This window comes from Lepidochelys olivacea (assembly GCF_965140295.1).
Source record: "Lepidochelys olivacea isolate rLepOli2 genome assembly, chromosome: 4".
Lineage (NCBI taxonomy): Eukaryota > Metazoa > Chordata > Testudines > Cheloniidae > Lepidochelys > Lepidochelys olivacea.
The window spans coordinates 36,790,123-36,809,570 of NC_140414.1; the positions used below are offsets into that span (position 1 = coordinate 36,790,123).

The window sequence follows — 19,448 nt, forward strand, 5'->3', positions numbered from 1 at the left end:
GCCTGGGTGCAGTAAGTTACATTGCTGGAGGGATGAGAGAGCCAAAGAGGGAAAGGTGGCTTGAGAGGTGTCCTGTTTCCTGTCATTTCTGGCATTGTTTGGTAAGTGAGGGCCAAACCTCTTTGTTAAGTTACTTGAGTTAATTATCTCTTGCTGTTGAAATAGGCAATGGGTTCCAACAAAGAAGGATATTGAGCAGATGGTCCATAAATATATACTTCATATAAGACCTATTAGAAGAGTCAACAGCTGGTAAAACGAAAGGTTCCCACAAAACAAAATTACAACATAACCAGATGAAAGAGTGGGCCTTCATAAAACCAGTCAGGGAAATCAACTATTCCTCTTGGGATGTTTCTTCTTACCATTCCACCTTCTTCTACTTCCATCCATACTCCCTGTTGTTGTTTGGTCCTGAGAGAAGATGGTCCCCCTCAAAAAGGTAAGTTTGCATTTAGACCCAAACATGGTCAGGATTAGGTTTAGTCTGATGATCTGTGGTAAAGTGTTCCATAGCTAGGCTCCTGCCTCTTGAAAATAGCCTGCCCTATTGACCAAAGAGTCTTGTCATAGATCAGTTTAGTTGCATCATCCCTGTAGATCATAGCTGTCTTTGTGGGATAATAGACTTTGAGATAGCCTTGTGCTTTATGGGCCTTCTAGGTGCAGACCAGGCCTTTTAATTCAATCTGGAAGTGGATAGGCAGCCAGTGGAGTTTGTGGAGCACTAGTGCAATATGTTCACAATGCGGTTTTATTAAGTATATTGCATTTGCGGCAATTTATGGAAATTAGTTACATTTTAGCCACAGATAGAAATGGTGCAGTTAGGGACATCCGTAACTAGCATGAAAATGGACACGTAAAGAATTGCTACATTGTTCATCAGCCAGCTTTTATTTGGAAAAGCTTGCTATATGAGGACCAAACTGTCCAAGTCTTTCCATTCTTCCTTCAGTTTTTAAATGTGAAGTTAAGAGGATTTGAGTACAGAACTGGGGTGGTGTCCACATTTGCAGCAGAGCACACAGTTTTTATTTCCATCCAGACCCTTGTCTCTATTTCAAAGGCCAATAAAGAGATTTATGGATTTCTTGACACTTTGTTTTCATAAATTGTCTAAAAGTAATGCAAAGGCCCACCCTGAAAAAAGCTGTGCAATGCAAGAGAGCTATAATCTTTTTGAAGTTGGATTAGCTGTTAGCTAGGCAGGGAGTACCTATTAAATTATAATTGTATAAACTCAGTCTTGGAAACTTGGGCTGATTTTTGTCTTTATTTTGGATTTTAACAGGATTAGCTAACCTGTGGAAATTTGTGTGAGCTATGAGTTATGTTCTTTTGAAAATCTGTTAAATTTATATCAATAAGGATGACTCTTCTTTGCTTTTATGTAAAAAAAAAAAAAAAATACGTGTTTGTCTATGTGTTTCCCAAATACAATTAGCTTCTTTGAAAGTATTTTTAATCAGTATTAATCCTGTGTAACAATACCAGAAATATCAGAAATACCACTGTTATCTTCATGCACCATTCAGAAATGATATACACAAAGTTTCTCCCTATTTAATTGGCTCTTTATGCTTATACTAAAATTTTCTTAAAGAATAGCTAATTGTGATTTTTTTTAAATAAATCAGGGATAGCATACTCTGCATAATCTATGTTATGGATATGAGGTATTTTCCCCCTGTCTGGAGTACGGCACATATAATTTTAAAAAATAAAACAAAGCTACTATTTGAAAATTTTACATGTTTAAAAAAAATACGCTTTTCTGAAAAAGGAAAGGCATAAAATATTTAGTTTTCACACATTGGTTGGTTTGTGGCTAATCAGTAAAATCACCTCTTGCTTCCTTTGTGTGAAAGAATTGTCTTGTTTCACAGCCTTTCCTTTGAAGGATGCACAATGAGACAATGTGTATTAGCCAAGAGACACTGGAAAGCATCAATTGACACATAGTACACGGAACTGTAGTTTAACCATATATTACTTTGGTTTTGTAATGTATTTAAACAGAACAAGGAAATATTTGTTTTAAGTTTCTTGCACTAGTTTGTTGTCAAATAGATTCTAATCATTTGTGGTTTTTGAATTATTAGTATGCTTTATCTGGTTCTGGGTGTGGTGTATCAGATGTGCAGGTGTAATATATGCAAACTGAAGACAATGAAAAAACTAATGTGGGGAGGGGGAAGGCTGAACAAATGAACCCCCCAAATGTCTTGATTCTATTCATATGGATAATTACTGTATTAATGGCAAATATAAATGCAGCAGAGATAGTTACAGGTTATCTTTCTGAATAAATGTTAATGTATTAAGGCCTCTGAGCATTCTTGCAGGGAAGCTGTGTACCAAGGTGGTTTGGCAAACCCTTGGATCAGAAGAGTCAAGACAGAGAGATATTATTCAAAAAGTTCTTAAGATAAATATTAAAATGGATAGGTATTAAAATGTTGATTCTGACCCAACCTGGATACTCACAGAGAAACTAAAATATCTGAGGAATACCAGGTAACCATACCCAGCTGTGGTAAACGATATGAAAAAGTATATGTCCAGCATTCAGTAGCTGAATTTAAGAACTTAATTATACCCAAATGACACTCTGCCATCTCACTTGGTATTGGCCCTTCTTACACATTCAGCATCCCTTTCGTAATATGAAGGAGAGTCAGAAAACACAGGCCTAAGTAAGGGTGAGGAAAAGAAAAGTACGAATCAAAAACACACTTTGATGCATACTTTTTGTGATACAAACTGATTTATTTCAGGATACAATCCCGGAGGTGATTCAAGCTTTAATACTGAAGGCCTGCTTTTACAGTAGGAGTAGGTGGCACAAGAGAAAACAGATTCTGCTGTTAGAAGTCATAGGATCACAAAGCACTTGTCAAAGCTCAGTGGTGTTGTTTAAAACCACTTAGAAAACATTCCTAGCTTTTATTAGGTGTTTACAGTATTTTTTCTTTCAAACTGGACAAAAAATATAAAAAGCTACAAGTAGCCAATCAGTTATTGCATGTTAAATGAAAATTGTATGATGGAAGCATTTCATTACTGAAAATTTCACATGAACTTTGAAACAGTGTTTTGATCCTTTTAACTAATTAAAACTATATAAATAACAGTTTTACTATTAATTAAACAGTATTTTATATTTTATAGATCAGTATTGATCCAGCCTAACAGTTTCCATAAATCTCATATTTACACAGGATCATGCTAAACAAGCATTGATAATTGCAGTGGTGCACTGAATGAGATGGCAGACTAGTTTGGATTCTCCACAGAATATGAAGATAAGGAGCATTTGGTTTAATTCATGCAACATGTGTAACTGAAGTGTCTCATTCTGAAGTCTGTGTATAAAAAAACAGCCCTATTGACATGTTGCATATATTGTTCAGTTGTTGGAATGGCCCAGTTAATTTCAAATTTCTATGTTCAACAACACTTCACACACTGAGTTTTCATTTGGTAGTGACTGAAGATTCTCTGTCACTATCCAAGATTTTTCATGCCATTATAGCTGCAAATACGGTAACTGTTCCACACCCACCTTTTCTTCTGTCTCCCAAACTCTTCGGTGCTCTCTGCTGAGGAGAATTCAAAATGGTGAGAGTCTGTTTGAGCAAAAACAACAAAAAAACCTATTAAAGTGATTTGTATGTTAAATGTGTGGTGAGACTCAGTGGATGACTGTAGGATTGTAAGGTATCTTTCAGACCTTTCATCCAGTACTGGTGAGATGACGTTTCTCATTGCATATGGCTTTTCTTATCTTATGTGAAGGTGTACTGCATGGACTTCTGTTTCATCTTTTCATGCGATATGCTTTATTTCTTTCATTATTACTGAGGACTACATTTTACTTTAAACCTAGATTAAGGTTTTGTTTCTCCCCTTTGAGTCTTTTTTCTTGTTTGTGTTGATTTTCCTTTTTTCCCTTTTACCTCTTGACTCAAGCACCTTTGCTAAATCATCATAAATGGAGGGTGGATTGGCAAGATTAGAAGCAAAAGGAAAGAGTAAGAGCACTGGTTACCAAAAAGTAGTGAGATTTATGGGTCTGGGGAAGAGAAATGACAGAATGTGGCACAGAAGAGAGATTAGGAATGAGGAACAGAAACTGATAGGAATAAGACGATGATACTGAGAAACTATGAAGACAGGAGAGGAAAGGGAGGGATGAAAAAGAAAATGGAAGAGAAGACAGACAAGGACAAAATGAGGAAGAGAAATTCAAATTTATATAATGGAAGGGAAAAATAAAAAGAGAAAACAAAAGGAAAGGAGATACAGAATACTAAATTACGTGCTTAGGTACTGTCTTGTAGATACATGAATGCTTAAATTGTTACACAAAAATACATATTTAAATATATTTAATATTCAGTAATGATAAACACTCTAGTAGTTAGATCAGCAGATGGTATGAAAATATCTGAGTTCTGTTCCTGGCAAGTCTCTCTTTACATATCTGTAAAACTGAAATAATATCTGTATGAAGCATTGTTTCTTATAGGCTATGTCCATGCTAGAAAATTTTTGCTACAATCTGTTCAGATACCAAATGCTGTTTTGCTACATTGGGTTCAGCTTTGCTAGTGATAGCAACTATGGCAGGGCTAGTGTATACAGGGCTCCAAGCAGCTGCCAGTGTTAAAGCACTGGTTCATTTTCTAACCATGTTCAGTCTATCTTAAAATGGCAGATGAGGCAGGTGCCTTGTGTACTATAACTCCTGCTATTACCGCCATTGGTGCAAGTGAATTGATCATAGCAACCGTGGGAAATTTTAAGTAAAAATTTTCTAATGTGGAAAAGCCATTTCATCTAAAGACTCGGAAGATGATTATTTTTCAAACTATCGCCAGATGCAATCTAAATAATAATAAATATATAGGTCTCCATTGGCTAAAAAGCTAATGCATTAAAATACCCAAGTAAGTCATTTAATAAAATCAGTATTTAAAAATAACATTTAAAGTGTTGGAATATAAGTAAGCTAACATAAAGCTGCAGTGTTGCAGTAAAGTGCATTGGTTAATGTTTTGCTTTACAGTGTAATAAAATACACCTCAATGCAGAAGGCCAGCATGATGTCTGTGCCTCATTTAAGTCCCATTTAGTGGGACTAAAGTGGTATACAGGCCTTGTGCTCTCTCTCTGCACAGGAGTGTTCACCTATACGTAAGAACAAGTCTTACAGTGTATGCTCTATGCTACTGTTTTTAATCTTCTCCCTAACAGCAACATGTTGTTTCATAAAACAAGTAAATTAAATTGGTTGAAGAGCTATGTAGATTTCTTCAGTACTGTTTGCATTCTTATTTAATAAACTAATGCAGATCAATTTTGCTTACTTGTTTAAGCTAAGAGTCTTAGTTTATTTTAACTTGAATGGAAAAATTTTGGCAATCCTTTACTTGAATATTTTCCCTTAGTATTATTTCCAAAAAATAGTTTTTTTTAATTGCTCTTAATATTAAGGGTTAATGGGGGGGTTGTTTTTGGTTTTTTGTAAGGGGTAAATCATGTTCTGGTAGTTTATAAGGGTTTTCTCTTAAAAAGTAAACTTCTTTAGTTGACTGGAGCTTAAGCTGCTTAAAAGCTAATACCAAAATCAAACAACATGCCCTTTCCAAAGTCTAATAAAATGGGTCATAAAGGGATTATAAGATTGGAACTAGCATAAGGTGTAACTCAGAGAGTTTAATTTAGTGTAACTTCTCTATCTGAAAGGTTGGGCATTATAGGACTGATAATTTTTAACACCTACACTGTAAGCCCATATAAACTTGATTTAATTGGGGATTGGTCCTGCTTTGAGCAGGGGGTTGGACTAGATGACCTCCTGAGGTCCCTTCCAACCCTCATATTCTATGATTCTATGAAACACTGACTGAATAAAAAGAGGGAGGGATATGTTCTTGAATACAGTTTGAGACTGGAAGCCAGGATCACTTGGTCTCATTCTGATCTCATTTACACTGATGTAAATCAAAAGTAATTGTTGTCAGTGGTGTTAGATTGGCGAAAAGTTGTTGTGAGATCAGAATTAAGCTTTCTGAGATCTAAATTCCAGCTCTGATAACGATTCGCTGAGCGAGCCATTTAAACTCTGGCTCAGTTTAGCCTCTGTAAAATATAATGTATAGGTTCATGTGTGTCTGTTTCTCCTCACAAACACTGTCAATTCCTGAAGATGTCTGACTATGTTGCCTTCTGGTGGCTGCAGCTCATGGAGCTCTGAAGAAGAGACGGTAGGAGAGATGAAGATGGAGAGAGAAGAGAATCGAGAGAAGGAAGGAGAAAGAGAAGGGATGAAGAAGGAGTCACATGATTATATGAAATGTTCAGCTTTCATTTTAAAACAGTCAATTCCTAGTCCTCATGGTTGTGGAGAAAAGTTTGAAAATATGAACTTCAATGGATCAGGAAGCAGACAAAAAGATGCCAATAGTTGTTATAAAATCTGAGGAGTTTTAGACCAATCTCATGATTTCCAGTGTGCCCTGACTTACAATTTTTGAAACTTTGCGATTGACAATGTTGTACATGTAATGTCACAGTCCCACTAACCTGTGACTTTTTCACAGGTACATGCTAGTGGGGATAATACTCACTGACTTTTCTCAGTTAGGATTCTTCATAATCAGCTGAAGTATAGACCAAAAACTACAGAGGATAAAAAGTGCTGCAGTGAGAGCAAAATCTAAAATGAATGTTAGCAGCATGTTTTGTTTAGTTTGCTTCTTGTCAGCTGTTAAACAGATGTCTTTTGGGAAACATGAAGATGTCAATTTGAGAAAAAAAATTTTACAAGCATGAATTAGCTACATTTAATTTTGTGGAAGCTTAGCATAAGTCTTCATGCCTCTTTAATGGCTCCCACTGGTACTTGTTTCTTTATAGATTGATTTGGTTTGTTTTTGTCCAAATAAGTTCCTCTAATACAGTTAAATTATAAAAAGAATCTGCCCAAGTTCCTGTTTGGGTTGTTTAAGGGCAGTTTAATAGCTGCTTGGGCGTTTCAGGAAATCATGAAAAAGGTATACATGAGACAAGGTTAATTTTTTATGCCTGAAATGATGAACCATTTTACAAAGCTTAGCTTAACAGAGATCAGGTTGACTAACAGGATCAAAAGGGATGACAAGTAAGTTTAAAAATTAGAAAAAATTCTCATGTTGTTCAGTTGTCCCTCTTGACCTTTTGATTATTGACCCACTTATTCAAAAATCATGATTTGTAGTTTGTTTTTCCTCTTGGTTGTCTAAAAATATTACTTAGTTTGACTGTAAAAAATAATAATAAACAAATACTATAACACTACATGCTTTAAGGTTTTTCCTCTAGCTTAACATTTTGACAGTGCATGTTATATGTTTTCCAGCAAGATGTGTTAAGTCCTCTGAATCATAGAATCATAGAATATCAGGGTTGGAAGGGACCCCAGAAGGTCATCTAGTCCAACCCCCTGCTCGAAGCAGGACCAATTCCCAGTTAAATCATCCCGGCCAGGGCTTTGTCAAGCCTGACCTTAAAAACCTCTAAGGAAGGAGATTCTACCACCTCCCTAGGTAACGCATTCCAGGGTTTCACCACCCTCTTAGTGAAAAAGTTTTTCCTAATATCCAATCTAAACCTCCCCCACTGCAACTTGAGACCATTACTCCTCGTTCTGTCATCTGCTACCATTGAGAACAGTCTAGAGCCATCCTCTTTGGAACCCCCTTTCAGGTAGTTGAAAGCAGCTATCAAATCCCCCCTCATTCTTCTCTTCTGCAGGCTAAACAATCCCAGCTCCCTCAGCCTCTCCTCATAACTCATGTGTTCCAGTCCCCTACTCATTTTTGTTGCCCTTCGCTGGACTCTCTCCAATTTATCCACATCCTTCTTGAAGTGTGGGGCCCAAAACTGGACACAGTACTCCAGATGAGGCCTCACCAATGTTGAATAGAGGGGGACGATCACGTCCCTCGATCTGCTCGCTATGCCCCTACTTATACATCCCAAAATGCCATTGGCCTTCTTGGCAACAAGGACACACTGCTGACTCATATCCAGCTTCTCGTCCACTGTCACCCTTAGGTCCTTTTCCGCAGAACTGCTGCCTAGCCATTCGGTCCCTAGTCTGTAGCTGTGCATTGGGTTCTTCCGTCCTAAGTGCAGGACCCTGCACTTATCCTTATTGAACCTCATCAGATTTCTTTTGGCCCAATCCTCCAATTTGTCTAGGTCCTTCTGTATCCTATCCCTCCCCTCCAGCGTATCTACCACTCCTCCCAGTTTAGTATCATCCGCAAATTTGCTGAGAGTGCAATCCACACCATCCTCCAGATCATTTATGAAGATATTGAACAAAACCGGCCCCAGGACCGACCCCTGGGGTACTCCACTTGATACCGGCTGCCAACTAGATATGGAGCCATTGATCACTACCCGTTGAGCCCGACAATCTAGCCAGCTTTCTACCCACCTTGTAGTGCATTCATCCAGCCCATACTTCCTTAACTTGCTGACAAGAATACTGTGGGAGACCATGTCAAAAGCTTTGCTAAAGTCAAGAAACAATACATCCACTGCTTTCCCTTCATCCACAGAACCAGTAATCTCATCATAAAAGGCAATTAGATTAGTCAGGCATGACCTTCCCTTGGTGAATCCATGCTGGCTGTTCCTGATCACTTTCCTCTCATGCAAGTGCTTCAGGATTGATTCTTTGAGGACCTTCTCCATGATTTTTCCAGGGACTGAAGTGAGGCTGACTGGCCTGTAGTTCCCAGGATCCTCCTTCTTCCCTTTTTTAAAGATTGGCACTACATTAGCCTTTTTCCAGTCATCCGGGACTTCCCCGGTTTGCCACGAGTTTTCAAAGATAATGGCCAATGGCTCTGCAATCACAGCCGCCAATTCCTTCAGCACTCTCGGATGCAACTCGTCCGGCCCCATGGACTTGTGCACGTCCAGGCTTTCTAAATAGTCCCTAACCACCTCTATCTCCACAGAGGGCTGGCCATCTCTTCCCCATTTTGTGATGCCCAGCGCAGCAGTCTGGGAGCTGACCTTGTTAGTGAAAACAGAGGCAAAAAAAGCATTGAGCACATTAGCTTTTTCCACATCCTCTGTCACTAGGTTGCCTCCCTCATTCAGTAAGGGGCCCACACATTCCTTGGCTTTCTTCTTGTTGCCAACATACCTGAAGAAACTCTTCTTGTTACTCTTGACATCTCTGGCTAGCTGCAGCTCCAGGTGCGATTTGGCCCTCCTGATAACATTCCTACATGCCCGAGCAATATTTTTATACTCTTCCCTGGTCATATGTCCAACCTTCCACTTCTTGTAAGCTTCTTTTTTATGTTTAAGATCCGCTAGGATTTCACCATTAAGCCAAGCTGGTCGCCTGCCATATTTACTATCCTTTCAACTCATCGGGATGGTTTGTCCCTGTAACCTCAACAGGGATTCCTTGAAATACAGCCAGCTCTCCTGGACTCCTTTCCCCTTCAAGTTAGTCCCCCAGGGGATCCTGGCCATCCGTTCCCTGAGGGAGTCGAAGTCTGCTTTCCTGATGTCCAGGGTCCGTATCCTGCTGCTTACCTTTCTTCCCTGCGTCAGGATCCTGAACTCAACCAACTCATGGTCACTGCCTCCCAGATTCCCATCCACTTTTGCTTCCCCCACTAATTCTACCCGGTTTGTGAGCAGCAGGTCAAGAAAAGCGCCCCCCCTAGTTGGCTCCTCTAGCACTTGCATCAGGAAATTGTCCCCTACGCTTTCCAAAAACTTCCTGGATTGTCTATGCGCCGCTGTATTGCTCTCCCAGCAGATATCAGGAAAATTAAAGTCACCCATGAGAATCAGGGCATGCGATCTAGTAGCTTCCGTGAGCTGCCGGAAGAAAGCCTCATCTACCTCATCCCCCTGGTCCGGTGGTCTATAGCAGACTCCCACCACTACATCACTCTTGTTGCACACACTTCTAAACTTAATCCAGAGACACTCAGGTTTTTCTGCAGTTTCGTACCGGAGCTCTGAGCAGTCATACTGCTCCCTTACATACAGTGCTACTCCCCCACCTTTTCTGCCCTGCCTGTCCTTCCTGAACAGTTTATAACCATCCATGACAGTACTCCAGTCATGTGAGTTATCCCACCAAGTCTCTGTTATTCCGATCACGTCATAGTTCCTTGACATCACCAGGACCTCCAGTTCTCCCTGCTTGTTTCCAAGGCTTTGTGCATTTGTATATAAGCACTTGAGATAACCTGTTGATCGCCCCTCATTCCCAGTATGAGGCAGGAGCCCTCCCCTCACAGACATTCCTGCCTGTGCTTCCTCCCGGTATCCCGCTTTCCCACTTACCTCAGGGCTTTGGTCTCCTTCCCCCGGTGAACCTAGTTTAAAGCCCTCCTCATTAGGTTAGCCAGCCTGCTGGCAAAGATGCTCTTCCCTCTCTTCGTAAGATGGAGCCCGTCTCTGCCCAGCACTCCTCCTTCATGGAACACCATCCCATGGTCAAAGAAACCAAAGCCTTCTTTCCGACACCACCTGCGTAGCCATTCGTTGACTTCCACGATTCGACGCTCCCTACCTAGGCCTTTTCCTCTGTTGCATTCCTTGTTTGTGATGTTGAAACAAATTTAAATGTGTGCAGTCTAAGGCCCTGATCCAACAAACATTTGTGCACAAGTCACTTTATGTACATTAATAGTTCTGTAGAAGTCAATGGGAATATTTAAGTGTGTAAAGTTACTCAGGTGTTTGCAGAATCAGGGCCTAAGCATTCTAGTTGGTGTGTATCTACTAGGCAGGCATCTACCTTTATGTCTAATGAGACAGCTGGCAACACGTGCTGGCCTTTCTGTTGATGATGTATAGAATGCTGGGTTTGTATAGAACACGGGGTTTTTCCTCTAAGTATCTATTTCACTTTTATGAGGTGGTGAAGGCTTAGACACACAATGACCATGGAAGGTGTCCAGTGAGCAAAAACTAAAAGAAGCCAAACAATTTCGATTGTCAAGCCAGTCTAAAGGAGATTCACATGTTACTGTCTTCTCTCCATTTAGTGGGGGACTTTTAGGAGTGTTTAAAGCTGGAGAAAAGTGTGTGTGTGTGATAGAGAGCAAGAAATCAAGAGGTTTCAGAAGAAGTAGGCATTGACTTTTGTTCTGTTACTGACAGATAAGGACTTGTCTACATGTTGGGATAATGTGCTCTATGGGGGTGTGATTTCTAAAGCACACTTATCTGTTGCATGTTAATTGGTCCATGTAGACACTGCTGGTGCACTTCACTGTAGTGCTGTTTGAAACAGTACTATGTTAAAGCGAACTAGGGAACTTGTAGTGCACACCAACAGGGCCTACACGGATCAGTTAATGCATGTTAGTGCACTTTAGAAATGATATCCCCATAGAGCTCATTACCCCATGGTATAGACAAGCCCTCTGTCCTTTCAGGACTTCAGAGCTTTTTAGTTTCACCGTGCATAATAAACTGCTATTCAGAAAAAGCGTTCTTCAGAGCTTTTTGGATCATTTTGTCAGTGACTGGGTACTTCAATCCAACAATTTACTTATATTAAGAAAAAGTATTTCCTAGAAGGCAAATTGATACTTTTATTCATAACATAATTTTCTGTCTGCATGAAAAAGGCATATTGTAGTACGGAGTTCATTTTATAAAATGGCAAAACATTGGTAGATATTTTGGAAGATCGTGTTTATTTTATGTTTCTGGATGTAAGTAAAATTATCTCCCTTTTATACAAAAATGACTTCTCCTTTCTGTATAATGTTTTTGCTCCGAGAGTATATGATGAGAGGCAGAAGAATAATAAAAGTAAAGTCTCTCAGTGAATATTACTATTTTTATTTATTCACTTATTTTCCACTTTGACCATCATTGTAATAAAACAATCCAAACAATGTTTTATGGCACCATTGATCTGTTGAAACTCCAATGTTGAAAAATGAAAGATTTAACTTGTTTAAACAGTTAGGGTGGCAAGCATTAGCCTAACTCTGCTCCTGTTAAAATCAATGGGAGTTTTACAATGGATTTGCAAGCAAGTTGCTAGCTAATGCTAAGCACTTCTTTGCCGTAGTCCACCAATACCTCCTTCTTCAGTATATGTAGTGTAAAGGAAGCTGAATCAGAAAATTCCCTGAAAGGAGCTAGCAACAAGGAGTAGCAAGGGGAAAAGCAAATACCAAAGCTTCATGGTATGTTTTATTGTAATACAAATGCTCTTTTTCACCAGGAAGTTTGGCCAGGGAAGTATTTGTTTTGGGGCTGTATAAAATGCTATTTTTTGTGGGCAATCCTGATATTTACCCCTCCAAAAATATAGGTGTGATTTTTTTTTTTATTTCCTGCATCCAGTGTTACCCATGAAAGTGTTTGATAAATTATTACGTTAGTGCAAAAAAGCTCTGTAGGATTAGAATTGCTTCCATTTAGCATGCTAGGAGGAATATTCTGAAAATTCATCTATTTCACAAGTTAATTTTATAGATTGTTAAAGGCAAGCCCACACTGCAATCAGTAAAGCCTTTTTTGGTAATTTGTGTCTGGCTTTGACTTTTATCAGTATGAACTTGTGTAGTTCCAAAGTTACACTATATTCCTGTCCTGTTCTGGGATATTCTTACTACTGCCAAGCTCAGCAGAATTTGTAACTTTTTCTGATCCTGGACATTTGGTCCAGATATAAGCTTGTCCTCTTGCATTTTTCCAGTCTATTTTGCATCTTTATAGGCCTCTAAAATTACATTAAAAATGTCAAACCAAATTGTTTTTAGCACTGATGTGTGTCAGACTTCAAGGTCTGGACGTGACTGAGAAATGCACAGTTTTCAAATGTTTTTTGATTTTCTTTTTGTTTCCTTCCTATGGTATCATTCCTTTAGCAACAAAGAGGTAGATGTTTCTCAAGGTCAAGAGACAGGTATCTTACTGGCTAGTAACATCACTTCATACATCAGTGTAAGCTTCTCCGATCATATAATCACCCATATGTCCCATTCCAAACTCTCCATTTGATTCCCTCAATACAGGGTAATCTGTGAACCTTTTACTCACTGTGGTGAGCAGTTACTCATGTGAGTAAGAGAGTTGTTACAAATTTCAAAATATGTAATCTGATACTAATAAGGGACATGCTTGCAGAGCTCTCCTTTTTAATACGTCACCAACATGGACAGCCAGGGATGAATCATAGACTCATAGAAATGAAGGACTAGAAGGGACATTGAGAGGTCATCAAGTCCAGCCCCCAGCATTGAGCAGGACCAAGTAAACCTGGACTATCCCTGACAGATGTGTGTGTTCAGCCTGTTCTTAAAAACCTGAAGGGATGAACTAAGCTTATAGTTACAAAGTTTTTCCTAATATCTAATCTAAATCTTCCTTGCTGCAGATAAATCCCATTACTTCTTGTCCTACCTTGATCCTTGTCCTCTTTATAACAGCCCTTAACATATTTGAAGACTGTTATCAGATCCCCCTCAGGCGTCTCAAGACTAAACATGCCCCTTTTTTTAACCTTTCCTCAGCGGTCAGGTTTTCTAAACCTGTTAGCATTTTTCTTGCTCTCCTTTGGAATCTCCAATTTGTCCACAGCTTTCCTTTTCTGTGGAGCCCAGAATGGGTTACAGAACTCCAGGGGAGGCCTCACCAGTGCTGAGTAGGGCAGGAAAATTACCTCCCATGTTTTTTACAACCCAGAATATTAGACTTTTTTGCAACTGCATCACATTGTTGACTCATCCTCAATTTCTGATCCATTATAACCCCAAGATCCTTTACAGCAGTACTGCTGCCTAGCCAGTTATTCCTGTTTTTGTAGTTGTGCATTTGATTTTTCCTTCTTAAGTGAAGTGCTTTATACCTGTTATTGAATTTCATCTTATGGAATTCAGGCCAATTCTCCAACTTTGTCAGGGTTGTTTTGAATTCTGATCCTGTGTCCAAAGTGCTTGCAACCCCTCCCAGCTCTCCACTCCATTATCCAAGTCATTAATGAAAACATAAAATAGTACCAAACCCAGCACTGACCTCCGAGGAACCTGAGTAGATACGCCTTCCCGGTTTGACAATGAACTACTACTCTTTGAGTATAATGTTTCAACCAGTTGTGCACCCACCTTATAGTAATTTCATCTAGACCACATTTCCCTAGTTTGCTTATGAGAGTATCATGTGGACTATATCAAAAGCCTTACTCAAATCAAGATATATCTCATAAAGCAATACAACAGTAATATAATTACACATAAGAAAAGCAACATACTACCAAAATCATTAAGGACTATGCTGTGCCTTTTAGGCACAGCCCTGCATTGGGGGTCAGTACAGAGCTGCACTGTCCCAGAAGGTAAATGGCAGGTTGAGGTCATTTGTCTGCCTCTGATGGACTCTCACCCACTCTGTGGATCCAGAAATGGCTGAACCCTTAGGCTCATAAAATACTTCTAAAGGACAGATTTTTTGCTTTTGGAATGGGCTAGGTTGTTGTATCAAGTGGTAGATACTTAAATTAAAATCCAGACAGTGCATGCTGCCAACCTTTTGACATGGATACTCACCTTCTTCCCCCATCTCTGGGTATATGAGCACAGACAGATGTATAACACATGCAATTGTTGCGCACTCTGCTGTATTATCACCGTAGCCAGCATTTTTATCAGGAAGAAAGTGTAAATGTTTCTAAATAAGTGCAGCTTAATGTACTTTTTTGCCTCCTTTTTTATAACTATACCAAAGAAAGTGTTTTTGTGTAAATAGGAAAACAAATTAATAGATGCCCCTCACACTACTTCTGCAAATTTATGTATACTGGATATGGAGTTCATTGCAGTCAAAGGAAGAATATGTGCATGAGTAATACATACTTAGCACCAAATCTACTCAAAAAATCATAGCAAGGACATTCTTCTTGCTGCATTTAGGTAATTGATAGATGGACTTTCTTTAATTGTTGAAGTTAGCTGAACACTCTGTTAAAGTGGTATTTCTTCTGAGCAGGAAGCATATTTATTTACAGCTAAATGTCAGCAGGGCTGTCAGTTTTCATCAGCTACCTAGCAAAATCGCTGAATGAATGATGCTTTGTTTAATTATTGCATGGAAATTACTGTAAGGGGTATTGAATTGTGGATGTGGCTTGAAATGACAAATGATGTGTTTGTAGAAACTACTGACAGGCATGGGTAGCCATGACTTCAATTGTTGTGAGGTAAAATCTTCAAGGTGAAAGAGGCACGGTTGTGTGTTAGAGAATAATTAGAAGTACAGTGTTACCAGTCTCAAGTGTCAAAAAATCATGAGTTGGGCTTCAAAAAATCATGCCACTTATAAATATGTAAATTTGGGGTTCTTTTTATTTGCTTTCTGGTTTTTGAGACTTTAGGATACACTGGAGTCATGTTTTCAAGCTTTTCTCCATAAAACTGAGATACCTATGTAATCACATGAGTCCAGAAGCTGTTCTGAGACTTGAGGTAAAATTGTGAGAGCAGCAACACTGCATGTATGGTATGTCATTCAGTGAAAATGATTTCAAAATTAAAATTAAAGAGAGTTAAGCTCTCAAACATATAATTAGTGAAATTTGCCTACTCAAGAAAACAAAAGTGATACTGAACCAAAGTATGTATGGGAAAATCTGAAAATATTTTTGGGGCACTGAGTGACTTTTTACATGGCCTCAAATGTTGCAAAAAAAGTAATGTCAAATTGTAAGTTTTCCAGCATGCTAAAATGTACTAATTCTCTGGGCCAAACCAAGAGGCCCTTTAAGGCTGTGTAGACTTTTATATTCCTAATCACAGGATCTGGATTAATAACCATGTTCAGCTTATGAATCCAAAAGAATTATTTTTGTTGTGACCACAAATGAAAAAGAAAAATAGAGCCTGCTGGGCATGTATGGCAGTCTGTCAGCAGAGTTTTACAAAAGAGAAAAATGTTTTACTTTGGTGTTGCAATGTACTGTGAGAAAAGGTCACATTCTTCAAGAAGGTTTTACTGTGTAGGAGTAAACTTCAAAGAAAAACGTGTCAGGAGACTGTCTTATTGGGCTCTAAGAAACATATACATTGCTTACTTCTAGTGCCTATGAAGACTAATAAAGAATAGATGAATAGGAGTATTTAGGCATGCATGATTTAGTTCAATTAATTGTCTGTTGTACTCAGGGAAAGACTGGTATTTCACTAGGCAACCATTTTAACATTCTATACAGGTTAAACCATAGTTTTCTGGATTTTTGTATCAACAGTTCAACTAGCAAGGTCAAAATAGGAAAAAAGACCTGTTGGGTTTTGAATCCTAAAAGGAAAGTCGTGTGTGTGTGGTGTTCATGATCATTTTTAGAAAGTGTAGTTGAGTCTTTCTTTGTTACATAACAACATAAGAACAGCCATACTGGGTCAGACCAAAGGTTCATCTAGCCTAGTATCCTTTCTTCTGACAATGGTTAATGCCAGGTGCTTCAAAGGGAATGAACAGAACAGGGCAATTATCAAGTGATCCATCATCCCTTGTCATTTAGTCCCAATATCTGGCACTCACAGAAATGGGAAAAAATATTCTTTAATATATTTTTGGAGTTTGTGTTTTTACCTTTTGACTTCCTATCAAGAAGTGCCAAATGTTAGAATACGTCATTGAGGTATGATGTCACATAAGAATGATTTTAAAAAGCACAACAATATGTTCCTAACGCAGAAGTGTAATTTATGTTTTCTTATCTTTCTCTATGCACAATTAAATTAAATTAAATTTGTAAGGTGATTTATTGTTTTAGGCAAAAAAAAAAAAATGAAAAAAATGTAATCAAATGCCCAGATTGTTGGATGAAATGTTATGCCTGGCACTAGTTCTCGTGTTACAAATTGGAGCTACCACTTTTGATCAGAATGTGCAGAATTTCTTTGCATTTTTCTGACTTTGGAGCAAAAGTGCTTGTTTTTAAAAAAAAAAAAAAAATCTCTTAACTTTGAAAGTAAGGCCCGTGCTCTGCAGGAAATCAAGGACAGTGCCTGAATGACAATAAAAATGGTTTATATTTAACTTTCTGGGAAGCCAGGCTGGGAAAAAGAAAATTACCCAAGGAGGGTAAGTTACATGCCAGGGGACTACTTGAGGACCTTTCATCAAAAGCAGCACTTTCTCAGATTGATTGTTTTGGAAAACCAAGAAAATTGGTTCTAGCCAAGACAGGAATGGATCGTAAAGCCATTTTCTTTCATTAGTGTGTTTTGGAGTTTCAGGCATCAGTACCAGACCAAAAAAAGAAATAAACATTCAACTTTTTGAAATTAGTCACAGTTCTCAAAATACTACTTTCTCTACTTCAGTAAGTAATTTTTGAACTCTTCTTTTCCTTTCTAGGCTGCTTCAAGTTATTTATAAACTCTGAAAGAATACTTTTAACACAGAATATTTTATTTAGCATAGATGAATACTGTAAGCATCTCAATATTATTGCTTATTGTAGCATCTTCTACAGCTTTTTTCTGTTTTTTTTGCATAAATGGCATAGAATGTGACACTGTAAGAAGTCGATCTTTTATATTTTAGTTGAAAAATAAGAACTAGATCATGATACTCTTTTACCACAAGTAGATCCATTGACTTTACTTACCATGAGAAAAGATATCACAATCTGGCCTTAAATTACAAAGGCATTGCCCCAATTTGGTAGGGGAAATATACTCCTGTGGATGCAGTGATCAGGAAGCTTACATTTTCTTTAGAAACATGCTAGAAGTCATTATTTGATACTTTGCTCTTGTAGTAAGATATCCCTAAAACTTTATTCCCTTAATTCTGAGAAGAAGCTTATTTTTTGTAGACTAGACAAGCAAGGAATATTGCAGAAAAATAGAGACAGATCTGTTCAGTGGTTCAAGTACAAACAGAGCCTGCAGTTCATAAGCAATATCTAGCGCGCAAAACCATAATGCAAAGCTCAAAGAAGGCCCTGTATTTATATTTCTGAGGATGTAGAACAAATGTGATGTGATGTGCATGAAAATTTAATGAGAAGAAAAAAGAAGGAAGAGTTGTCTATGTACTTTTTCTTCTTACCTCAAAGATTAGCTTATGAATGACACTTTCACTACTAGAAATGTCTACAGCTCTGAATATTTTTGAGCAAAGAAAAGGGATGTTATGGACTTTTTCTTTATCTGAACAAATAATAAGGTCCCTCAACACTTCATTAGTTTCACTGATACAAAGAGCATGTCTGGAATATATAAATGTTAGCCAAACAAATTCATTCCATCTCAAGAAGCTATATCATGGCCTTTATCAAGTACTGTTGAAAGAAGTGAGGTTTTAGTTTTCTTTTGTATGGAGGTAGGACATTCCAGTTGTTCTACAGACAGCTACGAGTAACATCTTATTCTACAAATAGAGTCATTTAAATAAATGTCTACTACTTGTAGTGTAAGGTGGTACTCAACATGAGTGAGAGCATCACAATCTAAGACAAGGTGCTTAAAGACCATGCGTGATTTTATCCTGTAAAATCTCTGATCTGAGTCAAAGCTCAGTTTCTGCGTCTGCGTAACTAGGTAAAAATACGCTTTAAGGTAGAGTTGGAGGGTTTGATTACTATATAATAACAATTCACTTCAGTTTGTAATTGTTGGTGCACAAAGCCATCTGGGTGCCTTAACAGGAACAACATGAATACGTAGTTCCATAATGTGCTAAAGAAATACGTTGAACAATTTTAAAATATTTAGGCCAAGATTTTTAAATCTGCCAAATGTGATTTGTTGTCTAAATTGTCTAGACATCTTTGAAAATCTCATAATTAATTGTTAGGATTTCCACGATAGTTTTCTTATAACTATTTAGAAAGTTAGAAATATTGTGGAATAGTTATTAAAAATTAGTCAAAACATTAGTCAAATAAATTAATTTATTTCCTTTGTCATCATCCTCAGGAAAGATGTCCAGTGATCGTGCTCTGAGGAAACAGCAGCAATTGAACAATCTGGTGTCCATGGTGACAAAATTATCTAAACCCGGAGATGTGATTGTGGATTTTTGCAGTGGAGGGGTAATATATGTTCTCTGTATAAAATACAACTTTTTTTTTTTTAAAATCTTTTACAAATCCAGTAGGACATGACTACAAAACAGAGTCTCATGGAGGATGGAACTTTCAGGGGAGTCAGGGACCAGCCTACCTGTGACAGGCGCCTGTAAGGGAGAACAAGCCAGTTCAGACCGACCTGCAAATAATTAAATTGCTAGGCAGCTGTCTGGCAGCTAATTAGTTAACAAACCTGATAAAAAATTACCAGGGTCCTGTTAAGGTGGATGCTAGAGGCTGGAAGCTCCTGAGGAGAGGAGCTCCCATGAGAGCTCAGTAGGCAAGTTCACCAGAGAAAGGAGCCTGGAAA

At 38.2% G+C, this 19,448-nt stretch overlaps 1 protein-coding gene across 2 annotated transcripts in view; it reads left to right on the forward strand.

Moving 5' to 3' along the window:
* Positions 1-19,448, forward strand: part of GSTCD (glutathione S-transferase C-terminal domain containing) — a 129,469-nt gene that overhangs the window by 84,459 nt on the left and 25,562 nt on the right. For both annotated transcript variants that reach the window (XM_084626669.1, XM_084626668.1), the window contains one exon: positions 18,987-19,102. In XM_084626669.1, coding sequence (XP_084482795.1) covers positions 18,987-19,102 — 116 coding nt within the window. The remainder of the gene's footprint in view (positions 1-18,986; positions 19,103-19,448) is intronic.